The sequence below is a fragment of the Prunus mume genome, linkage group LG5, assembly GCF_029339155.1.
Source record: "Prunus mume cultivar Tortuosa linkage group LG5, ASM2933915v1, whole genome shotgun sequence".
NCBI classification, from domain to species: domain Eukaryota; kingdom Viridiplantae; phylum Streptophyta; class Magnoliopsida; order Rosales; family Rosaceae; genus Prunus; species Prunus mume.
The window spans coordinates 18,726,543-18,739,420 of NC_142702.1; the positions used below are offsets into that span (position 1 = coordinate 18,726,543).

The window sequence follows — 12,878 nt, forward strand, 5'->3', positions numbered from 1 at the left end:
TCACATCTGATGGAGACCAAAACAAAGTCGGCATTGAAACAAGTACTCCTGATAACATTTGATTGAACCAAACTGTTGTACCAAGAAACTTTGTTTTTTTAAAACCACCGAAAGTTATCTGAAGAGAAATACAGATAATAAACATGGCAAGAGAACACTACTTTCTGACAAGTACTGGTTCAGGGGACAAAGATTTCAGCTAGAACCTCATGAGAGAGAGGGAGAGAGGGAGAGAGAGAGAGAGAGAGAGAGAGAGGGATAAATTCCAATATTCTGGGATTTTCACATACAAATGAAGTATTGGTACACAATTTCACAATCATTGGGGTTGGGTGAAGAATCCTTTGAATTGTTGAATACCAGGTCATAAAATTTCCAAGCAATTGGTAATAACTTCAAATGAGCTTGAAAACTTGAGGTATCAAATTTGAAGTTTATATAATTTTCTCATATATCTTGAGTTCTACTTTTCTTTGTTGTGTAGCGTACAACAAAAACTCACCAACTTAATTATGAAAAAACACCACAATAGATATACCCAAATCCATAGTAAGAAACTGAAAATATGAAAAAACTGTACAAAGCCATTGAGTTACTTTCGAATGTTCGGTTTCTTCATTGGAAACAAAAGGCCTACTACAGCACCATAGACAATTAGCATAGTTGCAAGAAAACTGAAAAGGTTCCGAAACTAAAGCAGTAAGTTATGAAGCACCTCGGAGACGAGAATTAATTGGTAGAACCAAGTTCAAAATGCTGGTTCTTCAGCACCTCCAAACCGAGACTGAGATGAGATCCTTGCGCTGCCAGCAGAGAACAAGTGAAGACTGTCTCTTCTCGATGTGGAAACCCCCAACTGGAGTCCGCTGCACTAAGCACTCGGCTTGAGATTCGGTGAAATTACTGAATGTCAATGGGGAGAACCCAGATGACGAAAACAGAGTCCTCCATGGAGGCGTTCTTTTAGGCGAAAGGTGGCGGCCGGTTACAATCTTTTCAATGCCTGGTTGGAGCAAGTACCTCTCAATCTTCTGCAGAGCATCTGGGTTTACATTTACAGCATCTAGTGATTCAAGCAGGCCAGAGTAAGAGTGAAGGGCTTGGATGACTTGGTGGGCAAATGGAACATCGGTCCGGTCACTGCCTCTGTCCAAAGAGACCACAATTTTTGGAGAAAGCTGCTTAACAAAGCCTAGGGCCATAGTAAGTGATAAAGGGTTATTTGAAAAGGAACCAATTGGGAGATTAACAGCAACTGCCACACCCTCAGAGACATGAAGGGGCAATCCCCAAGAACCAGAGTTCAACGCCTCGAGGCTTACAAGTTCAAGTTCGAATGACAAGTTAAGTTCACTAGCAAAGTGTTTGAGGTTTTCTCGAGTGAAACCAATCTCAAATTCATCATGCGTGGAGGAGGACATAAATGCAGTGATCTTAAAAGAAGGTGCCCCACAATTTCTCAAGGCAATTTCTTGCATAAAAGAAGCCCATTGCCCACCATAGCCAATATCAAAATCAATAACATGGACACGGTTGAAGCCTTCCACAGCTTCAAGGATGGCTTGGTTACAAGTAAAGTTGGCAAATTGGAGAACAGGTGAGATTTCAGAGAATGATTTATAAGCACCAATCTTGAAAATCAGGCTAAAAGGTGACAAAGCATTAGAAGAGTTACTAGAGGTGTTGATGTGAAGGAGCAATTGTAAGGCCTCCTTGAAATAAAAAGCAGCCCTTTGAAAAGGCTTACCAATGGGAGAGAGCTGGTGATTGAGCCGCGCCAATATCCCTTGCGCGAGTGCCGGATTTCCTGTTTCGATCAGCTCTGCTGCATTGAAAAGCTGGTCAATTGCTGCTTGCTGAAGCTGCTGCTGGTTCTGGTTCTGGTTCATCATTTCTTTAGTTCCCTCTGCTGGGCTCAACATATTCTCCTTCACCAACATTGTTGGCCTCTGTTGTTGGAGATGCTGTGGAAGAAATTGAAGCTGCTGCTGCTGCTGCTGCTGATGCTGATGCTGCTGCTGTGCCCGAACCAATAGCTCTTGTCCGGGATTCGAAAACGGTGCTCTTTGGACCGGGTAATTGGGTCCAAAGCCACCAGAATTAAGCCTTTTGGGTGGTGGTGGTGAAAGAAGGTGGTGCTCTTGCAATTGGGTATATGTCAAAGGCATAAACAAAGCTGGGTTTTGAGTGAATTGAGCTTGGTTTTGGTTCATCACCATCTGGGGATTGAAAATTTGAGGCTTCTCATCCATACCCATGTGTTGTTGCTGCTGCTGAAACATGCCAGGAGAAAGTGAAGCAGGGAAAGGGTTGTTCATTGAAGCAGAGAACATGGGGCTTGGTGAAGATGATGACCCAAGCCTCACATTGGTGCTCCGAACATTTGGGTTACTATTACTGAAAGCAAAATCAGAACCAGATGTTGCATGTAGAGAAGGATCAACATTAATGTTGCTCACCAAATTCCCAGTATTGGGTTCAAAGCCATCATAGCCTCCTTGATCCACCACATCATGAAACCCTGCACTGAATTCCAAATCTTGCTGATCAGAACCGCTTCCACTCTGCAACAGCTTGTTCAATCCAAGAGAAGGGTCTTCAATATCACTCATAATCAACCTCAAAATGGACTGCTCTTGACCCGGAGACTCAGACAAGACACTCTCCCAGTCCTCCATTCCAAGCGCCGGCCCACATTTTGATTCTTCTAATGGTGTTTGAGATATGTTTTCGTACACCGCCGCTGCAGTAGTGCCCAAGCAGGTGGTTGTGTCTGTAGAGCCGCTGCCGCCACCGCCGCCGCTGGCTCCGCCCCCGCCGCCGCCGCCGAGAGAAGAAGACAGTGTTGAAGAGGATGTGGGAGGGCTTGGGCTTCTTCTGGTGTCGAGAACAGAGGTGGGCTCAGTGCTGCCCACATAGCAATTCTCTTTGTTGCTGTTTTGATTCCACTTTTGCTGCTGCTGCTGCTGATTGTGGTGGTGGTGGAGATGTTGATTTTGCGGTGGCTGTGAATCTGAAGTTGAAGAAGAGAAATCTAACACCCCCTTCCCTTGAAACTGCTCAAAGGGTAGGGGCATGGCCTTCATCTAACAAAATAAACACTGACAAAAATACACACAAACCCAAGAACCCAGCAACCTCCAGTTTTTTAAAGACCAACAAAAACCCACCTCCCAAAAGACTCCCAGAGAACAAAATACAAATGGGTTCTCAAATTTACAAAAACCCAAGAGCTCAATGCTTAAATTTACAGAAGCAAAAGCTCTGGTTTTTTAGGCCTAAATCAAATTCTGACTCAAACAAAGGCTGCCCAAGTGCATGCACAGCTGAAATGAAATCTCAGAACACAGAGACACCTAGCTCTTAGGCTCTTAGCTGCTGCTGCTGCTGCTGCTGCTCTGGTAGCCTGATGCCTGTCTTTGTTGCAAACAAAACAAGCTCTTGTGTTTGATGTAAAACCTCAAGGCTCAAGACCCATTTTTGGAACCATCTTCTTCTTCATTTCTTGTGTGTGGTTTGGGCCCTTTGGTGGGTTTTCTTCTTTCTCCTCTACCGGTGCCTTGAGGGGAGTAGTACTTCGTCTTCCTTCTGTTTTCTGCTATGTGGATGCGTGCAACATATAAAAGTGGTAAAGTGCTTCTCTCTCTCTCTCTCTCTCGTTTTCATACTTTTTTATTATTTTGTATTTTGCATTTTTCATTTTCATTTTTTATTACAATTTTTTTATGTGGCTTTTGTCTGTAGATGTAGTTATCTCCCTGCTAGGGTTACTGTCACGCACTTCAAACCCACTCTCATGCATCACACGTAAATGCCAATCGCAAACTTCCTAGACAATTAAATTATATGTTTTTGTTCTGCCACAATTAAAATATATGTTCAACCACACCAAAAATGAAAAAAAGATTTATGTTTACATAAATATATTTCTATATAAAAAATGTATTTTCCAACTGAATTAAGCAATTTAATTTCCACAATGCCAAAAAAGAAAAATCCCAAAGAAATAAAATTTATTTAATAAATATTTAGAAGAGAAAAATCCCATTTCCCATGCACTCTTCTAAAAGGGCGCGTGAGAATGTTGTCCTTCTGATGGCTTATTTCTTTTGTTAGTTTACAGAGAGCGACGAGAGACAGATAAAAGATGAACTGGCTGAAGTGGCTTTTGCATCTTGGTGGCATTTCCTAAATTACCTTTTTCCATTTGGCTACAATCTAGCTCCACTGTTCCTGCAAGGCTCTGCGAGTATAGGGCTATTTAAGTAATTTAGGGAGAACAGCTTCTGCTGTCCTGGTTTTCGAAACTGAATCTGACGGCACGTTAATGCGTGGCCTTATTTGGGTTTGAAGATATCGAGATGGATTGGACGGACCAGATATTTGGTTTGAGTTAAAAATATGTGGTTGCGATTCAGAGCTTCAATTTTTTTGTCCAAGTTTGTATCACTGAGTAACAAATTTAAATACTCTCTATTCAAACCCCAAAATACTCATCGCACTCTCCCTCCAAATTTTGCTTTTCAAAACTTTCGGCTTATATTTTTTTTCATAATCTTAGTCAAATATTTTCGCGATTTAATATCAACATGAATTGAATTATGTCTAGTTTTATTACGCCTAAAAGTGATAGGATTATAAATCCCATCCCACCAAAAAGATGGGATTAAGCTGGATGAGTTTATGTCTAATCATGCTAGACCATGTAATAGTCTATTTTAATAAATTATGCTCCTTAATCATGCGTATTAGCACCAAATGCTCTATTCAATTACCTACCGCTACCCTATTCAATATAATATAATTTACTGTGCTACCAAATTATCTAATTCAATCGCAATCACTAAACATGTCTAAATGGCTGAAAACATTCGCTCAAAACAACAGTTAAAGAAGGAGAATGGTCAATCCATCTACAACAAATGGGTAGACTTAGCTGATATCATCTTTGAATAGAGAGCGTAGAAAATTGAATTTCTGTTGACTAATAACTAAATTATGTTGATTTAATTTCAGTTCCGTACATGAGTTTGTTAGGAGCAAATTTTACAAGGTTTTGTGAGACAAATTTAGACTAATGAATTGTGAGACAAATTTAGACTAATGAATTCTAATTGATACTTGACAATAGTAAAGGTAAAGAGCATTAGAATTTAGAACATGCTAATGTCAACTGTTTATGTAGAGTTTTGTGCTATTGGAAACAGACAGTAAGTACCAAAAGTTGATTCAATAGACTTCTAAAATTCAATAAGCAATAATGGTATGTGTAATCATGTTGGCAATGACCTTCCTAATTCTTTTGTTTCTTCACAAAGCCATTTTGGCTAAGATGAAGAATATAACGAGCACAGAAGTTTGTTAGACATGGTGGCCAGTAGGGCTCGTCAATGGGCGGGGCTTTAAAGAGAGAGAGAAAATATCGGCGGGTTTTTAGAAAATTCAAAGCCCAAGCCCGACCCATGAGCGGGGCTTGAAAAAGCCCATCGGGCCGGGCCGGGACTAAACGGGCCTACTTCATTAAAAAAATCATAAACTTAATCATAAGGGCATTTTAGTCCAAATTTGAGATTAAACTCAGTTAATTCCAATATTTTCACATCAAATCAAATTCATAAAACACCCAATAAAGTCACACAACTTAATAAGATTTTCCACAAAAATTATAAAACCAAGTATTATTTTTGAGGTTATTACATAATTAGATCGTAATACGTTTTAAGAAATAATTTTAAAAAATAATAAGTATCAAACAAATATTTTTTTTAAAGGATGGTATGAATAAATATGCAAATATTTGGTGATGTGTTCAAGAAAAACATGATTATATTTGGTGGTACAATTATGTTTCGTGATATGATTATATTTGGTGATGTGATATGTTGTTCGTCTTATTATATATATATATAATTGTTGAATTAATAATTGACACAAATTAATGTGCTAATCATCCAATTATAAACTAGGAATGAGTAAAGAAAAGTAAATGAAATGAAACAAATTATATATGTGATTTAGGTGATAAAATCCTAGACCTAAACTCTTATTTATACATAATTATATATGTATGCGGGCCGAACAGGCCGGGCTTTTGTGGGCGGGCAGGCTTTCTTGGGCTTAATCAGGCCGGGCTTTAGACACCCAAGCCCAAGCCTGCCCAAGATGGGCTGGGCCATCTCAAAACCCATAACGGGCGGGCCGGGCTTTTCGATGGGCGGGCGGGCCCTATCGGCCCATGAGCCCGCGGGCCAAATGATGAGGCCTAGTGGCCAGCCAAAATAAAAAAATTTGACATCAAAACAGATAAGGACTTTACCTCAAATTCTTCAATTGCGTATGTCAATAATCAACTTAGTTTCCAATACCCTCAAATAACTCAAACAACACCTCAAATCATAAAATCATAGCCTAACTAGCAAAATAATCTAAATGTGGACAAAATCTGAAAACCTACTCAAAGTTCATAATAATTTACCTCAACTTGTAGAGTTCATTCTCTTGATTGTAAGGCGAAATCGATTCGTATTCATGATTTTGGACTTGCAAAAGGTTATAGACAAAATAAAGGTTTGGTTAGAAAAATAAGAGAGAACTCGAGTTCGGATAACCAATCAAGGTTTCTTTTCTTTTTCATCTTCTTCTTTATAGTCCAATCAAATATTACGTCATTTCATCCAAGCGGATGCTAAAGTAGCGTGACACGCTTTACTAAGCTACCGTCCATGCGACCACACGATTAGAATACCATTCTCCTCATCCAATGCTCCACATTTTTTCATGTCAAGACTTATTAGTTTAACAATTTTCAACTTTAAAAATTCACCAAAATACTTCCAAACACAGAAAAATTCCTTGAAATCTTTTACGGGCTGGTAGTCACCTCTACTTTTATTCTGTGACTTCAAAAATCAATGTTTGGCCAGAATAATTTTTTTTTGGAAAATTTCTCACTATTTCTAGCTCAAATCATATAGTTTGAAATAAATTCTTAAAATTCCACATCGCTAAAAGTTCATAAAAACAGTGTTTGTTATGCAAGGCATTGCAAGCTATGTTTGAGTTGAAATGAATTCCATATTGAAAAGCTAGAGGTTTTTTTTTTTTGGTTAGTCAAAGTTCATTGAAACCCCAAAAATGGGAAGGAAACAAACAGAGAATACAAGGCCAAAAATGCCAAATGTAGAAACAAAGTACCACAACCACAGAGAAGATTAAACTAAGAACCAGTACAGTCTAGTATAACAAATCTTTCTCATATACAATCAAAATAAAATACAAAACCTAGCCATCGTCGCCACAAAGGGACCGGAGACCGCACCAATATGGTCACAAAGGAGGGGATTCACATTCTCCGCACAAGTCAGCATAGCTGCACATAAAAACTAGAGCTCTTTATAAGGCATATTTTTGGAAGTAGATTAGTTTGAATTGGACTATGCAAGTGGCCCAAATGAGTGACAAGTGGATTTGAACTATTGGGTCAATGCCAAGCAAAAGAAGTGAAAACTAAAGGGGTTTACCAAACAGACGTTCTGGGCTTTTCTCTACTGCGGATGTGGCATGAGAACTAGACTAGCATACCGGCTTCTTTTCTAGCCGTTTCAGAAAAGCCCATTATCGTCAAAAGCAAAATCTCTTTGTCAATTTGGTAATTTTCCCTCCTTAAACTCTGTTCAAAGGGGCCTGGCTCTCATGTATTTAGCTGGGCCTGAATGGGAAAGAAGGCGGCAAGAAATTGCTTTGCTTTGTCATAACAGAAAGAAAAGAAGAGGAGGCCGAAGGGGCCGTCCGTCAACGACCAATAAAAAGAAAGCTCGCCCAAACAGCAAAGCAGCCTTCATCATGACCTTGAATAATTTAGACATTATTTCGGTGATCTTTAAATCGTTTCAAAATGGCAGCAAAATATCATTTTCTGTGATTCTTTCTATCAAAGAATCATATGAATGGTTGATTCCAACGTAATACACTTCGCTGTGGCCCAAATGAAAAGGGTGGAGAGAGTGAGAGAACAAATATTTTTCTCTTCTGTAAAAGAACCTAACCAGGTAACCCTGCCCTGGTTTTCTATGAGCAGGCTTCGGAAACCCCGAATATACTTGGTTCATTTCGTTGGTGCTACTTGTTCTCTTTCTAAATCTTACATTCAGTCCATGCATGAAAACAACGGTAATATTGGTTCAAAATGCATCATACTGGTAAACTTGTGGTGCATCAATCGTTGCTTCAAATGCATAAAAAAGAAATGCAGCCTTTATCTGACATCATACTGGTTCAAATGCATTCAGTCCTTGATTAATTATTTCTTTTGTGCTTTGAAGGTCGTTGTGGAGAAGGCAGAGAACATTGACAGGAAAAAGTAAACCAGTTTCATGTTAGGTCCTGTTGTAATGAGTTTTGTGAATTGGTTAAAGTTATCTTTAGAATCATATTGGTCTCATAAAAAAATCTTTTTAAAAATCTTTTTTTATCCAAATCCATGTGGGGTGCTATTATTGGACATGTGTGCTCTATATATGTGTCACTTAAGCAATTTAACAGAATTTTTAAGGTATTCCCATTTTCTGTGAACTGTGCGAAACCCAAAATCTCTGTCCAAGGAGGGAGCTTTTCAACTTAATTGGGCTCATTTTCTTGTGAAGAAACAAATTGCTACCTACTGTGCTATATCAAAGCTAAAATGCTTTTATATATATAGCTCTATATATTAATGACTTGATTAATTGACTGCATGACAGGCACTGAGGCACCTAGTTCAGTTTATTTGACTGTGAAACAATTTGTCTATGCATATAAACCGAGTGCAGAATAGGCAATCTACATAGTTGTAGACAATGTCCTCCCACCTACTTACAGGGGTATCTATCTACAGCAACTTCTCTCTCCCTTTCCCTCCCTCTTTGTTTAAGTGTAGGGTTGAAATTCAATGGCAATGCACCCTTTGTCTTGGTAAATATAGTTAATTACTGATACTAGTCAAAATTTGGTTGGAAAGATGTTCATAAGATTCTGGGATATGATTAAACTTCTGCAATAATCCTTGGAGTATATGAATTGCATAAAACTTTTGCAAAAATTCAGTATTGAAGAGAGGGATTTTAGGATTGATGGAAGAATTGGTAAACAACGGTTAATGCTTGTCCTACCTATAAATCTTATATAACTAACGTTTTGAAATTGCGCATATGCGTATAATTGATTTTTAAAAGTTAATATATATATGTGTGATTTCGGAACTTATAAATATAAATGGTAAAAAATAATCGGATCCACGTGGATATTGACGACCTACCTCTGCAGCCTCATGTACAATTAAAGCACAGTATAAAAGTCATAGATCAATGAATGAATTTCTAGATATAGAATACAAGTATTTAAAAGGCTAGAAGAAGCAAAAATTATATTTAAGAAGTCATAATCGCACAATTTGTGCCGTAACTCAAAAGCCTGATTACATGCTTCAATTTGGTTTGGGGAGAATGGGGCCCCAGGGACTCGTGGGGACCTCAGCGACAGCACCTGGTAAATGACTATTTCACATGGCTGAGCGCCACGTGTCAAGCTTGGCCGGTAATGACGGTTAGGACATTTTGTCGTGGTCCTTGCTAGGGGAACAAGAGAGGTATGGTCCACGCTGCCCTTGTCTGCTGTCCCCACATCGTACACATTTATGTAGGCCCTACATGTGGGCCATGTTACGCTATTTCAATTTCTATCCCATCTCAAGAATTATGTCAATGCCATACCCACTCTTCTCTATACAATCGTTTGAGGGTAAATACTAAGAAAAGGGATTAATGTATTGTATTATATAGACTCATGAAAGATAAGTGGGGTTGGGATTTAGAGAGAGACAATGAGAATGAGTGTATACAATACAACCATAATAACTAAGTTATTGTTCATACATCAAAGTGTCGAAAGAGTATGAATACTCATGATCGATAAATTTAGGTTAGAGTTGGAAGATACGACGGGCAGAGACGTATATACTTATCATACATAAGTTTTTACCCATATTTCTGCATCTATAAGTGTCAATACTAAAACAAGGTGGTACAAATTAAGCATTTATGTCTTTAGCATATGCACCTAAAAATTACTCTATGTTGATCAACACACCACTGTAATATGACAAGAAGCCGAATTTGAGGAAGTTCTTAATTAATTTGCATTACTACTGTGATCAACTACAAGGCTGCATACATTGTTTTCTAAGCAGCTTAATGAAGAATTTTTAAATTTTCTGTTGCACGTACGCACAAACCCTTTTGCCATCTAAACAATATTTTAAATTATAGGAGAGACTAATTAAGAGGCATTTAGCGTGGATGCTTACCAACTAATTAATCACCATGAGCATGAAGTGAAACATCTTCCTTAAAAGCATGGATTCAGTTCATATATATATAGCCTAGGCTAGCCCCATCGATTCCTAAACTTCATTTGATTAATGATGAATTTCAAACCTAGCCTCTCTAGCCGTCACTCAATTTTAGAGGAAAAGAGACTAAACCTCTCAAACACACAATTTATTAAACGTAAATAAATGAACTGTTCGAATTCATACATGAACGTGAATTTTTACCTATAATATGATATAAATAGTGTTATTGTTTAAGTTATTACCGAAATGAGAGTGAGTTCCGAAGAATGAAATTTTTCCCAGAGTGACCTGCCTAGTTGCTTCATGCTATTGCATTTTAGCTCTTCAATGTGCATGCATCAATAGTTTGCTTGGAAATAGAAAATTAACTCACCCTCCATTGCTCCGTTGCTTGTAAGGCAAAAGGACGTACTACGTCAAAAGAGGTCATGACCCTAGCTGCCTTTTGAATGTGACCATAATTTGATGATTAATTAGTCATATAATAATAATCATACTTAACTCGTGATTAAAAAAATCATTAGTTAAGTTGTCCAAGCTCCGAGAGGTAAAAAGGCAGGTAGGGGCTAGGAACAAGGACGCACAACATGCAAATGGGTGTGATTAATCTACGCTATATCTCAAAGACAAGGGATATTAGAGTGTGCCTCGGTTTGAACAATTAGGCAGACAGTAGACACTAGCTTTCTTGATTTTGTTCTTTGTTTCACCTCTTGTGCATGCAGCCCCATTTTTCTATTATATATGTTTGAACCCTTCTACAATTGAAAGTAAAATTAGATCTCTTTGACTCTCTCTCTCTCACATAATCCAAACAAAAAAGAGAGTGAGCAGGCCCCCCATATATTTTGAAAAGGGTTGAGAGTTGCATCTCTTTCTCTGGTGGGTGCGTGGGTGTGTCTTGTGCCTTGGGACCCAACAATTGAAATTTGAGAGAAAATTGAAAGGACAAAGTAAGAGACCACCCATATCTTCATTTTCCTTTTCTACTACTCATCCATACACCTCCATGTTCTTCTGCTAGACCTACCAAACCTCTTAAATCTTCTGATCAAATACCTGCATTTATTGCTCTCATTCTCTCCCTCTCTCTACATATACCTCCTCTCTGATCACTAGCTCTACTGCAAACACCCCCTCCCCAAGCAAGCTTCCTCTCCTGTATCCCTAATACTCCATTTGTTTGCATCCTTCTCTCTTAATATGTCAACAAGTACTAGTGCTCATTGCCTTCTTCTTTTCCTTCTTTGCCTTTCTTTGCATGCATGTAACGCCCGGCGTCTCGGTGGGGTTGAGAAGAAGCCTGAAAACAAACTTCATCTCATCAACAAGGTAACATGTGCACCATGTTGTTTAATATGATTTCTTCAATTCTTTCAATTTGAGTTGCGGCACAACATAAATAGATGATGGGAAATAGAGTCTGATACTGGGTACCAATCTACAGTATCTGATACATTCTCAATACTGTATTTGATATTTCGTTAATATTTTGTAATATCGACAATGTACCAGATACTGTAGATTGATATATGATATTAATAAATCACTTGTCCAATCTGAAATTTGGATTAAATTAAACCAATCCACTTCACTAGCTAGCTTTTGTGGTTTTGTGCAGAGTACTAAAGAAAAGGGTTCTGATGATAACATTCCAGCTGTGGCAAAGGTGAAGTCTTTCTCATCGAAGGCAACACCTGAAGTGGCGAAAGAACAAAGCACAGCAGAGACTCAAAGTGATAACAGTATCAACACTATGGAGCCCACGCACACAAAAGCCAGTGATGTATCGAGAAAAACAAAGAGGTCGGCCTCAGGTGCTGTTGAGCATCATCCAATAACTCCAGATGATGACGATAACAAGTCATCTTTCGATTCGGTTTCATGGCGTGTTCCCCACAAGAAACGTGGAGTTCAGAAACAACCAGGGTTCAATCTGGACTACTCACCCCCAAAGACACACCCTCCTTCTCACAACTGATATATATATTCTCATCATATATAACTACATGATCACCAGCTGATGACCCACCTTTTTTCTTGTTCTCGTTTCTTTCCCTTGCCTTTGCATTAATAATTAATACTAATATATACTTCTGTCTCTCTCTCTCAATGCAATGTTCCATCAACATATGTATGCATGTGGGAAGTTACGGTAGTGAAGAAAGCTTTTAGGGACTCACAGTCCTCATAGCTAGCTAGGGTAAAATGCTTATTTACATATATATATTATATGACTATAACAAAAGTGGAAATTCTATGTGTTATCAGGCTTTTCATTTCATTAATTTACATCAGAGCAGCCTCTTATCATTTCATGTGGGCTATCAGGATTTAAACAGGAAAATGTGAAAGAGTACCACATGCATGCCTAACTATTCTAATTTCAGATGCTTATGCTTTTGGTCAATGGTTCGGTAATTGAATAGCGCGCACCAGGAAACACATTAACTGATCGGCAAAAATATATAACTTAACTCACCTGCCCAAT

General features: G+C 38.5%; 2 protein-coding genes across 3 annotated transcripts; one reads left to right on the plus strand and one right to left on the minus strand.

The window, feature by feature from the left end:
• Positions 1-535: 535 nt before the first annotated feature.
• Positions 536-3,651, minus strand: LOC103331715 (scarecrow-like protein 6). 2 transcript variants are annotated; one of them, XM_016794763.2, is made up of 2 exons: positions 2,460-3,622; positions 536-2,273 (listed from the first exon to the last, which is right to left on the minus strand). In XM_016794763.2, exons 1-2 carry the CDS (start codon positions 3,084-3,086, stop codon positions 765-767), a joined length of 2,136 nt encoding a protein of 711 aa, XP_016650249.2. In that variant the 5' UTR covers positions 3,087-3,622; the 3' UTR covers positions 536-764. The 2 variants fall into 2 exon arrangements, with proteins under 2 accessions (XP_016650249.2, XP_088909050.1); XM_089052924.1 differs by having other exon boundaries at positions 536-3,651.
• Positions 3,652-11,414: 7,763 nt separating this feature from the next.
• LOC103331716 (uncharacterized) lies at positions 11,415-12,654 on the plus strand. Its single transcript, XM_008234362.3, has 2 exons — positions 11,415-11,719; positions 12,009-12,654. The coding sequence occupies exons 1-2, from the start codon at positions 11,591-11,593 to the stop codon at positions 12,366-12,368; spliced, it is 489 nt and encodes a 162-aa protein (XP_008232584.2). The 5' UTR covers positions 11,415-11,590; the 3' UTR covers positions 12,369-12,654.
• The last annotated feature ends 224 nt before the right edge of the window (positions 12,655-12,878 follow it).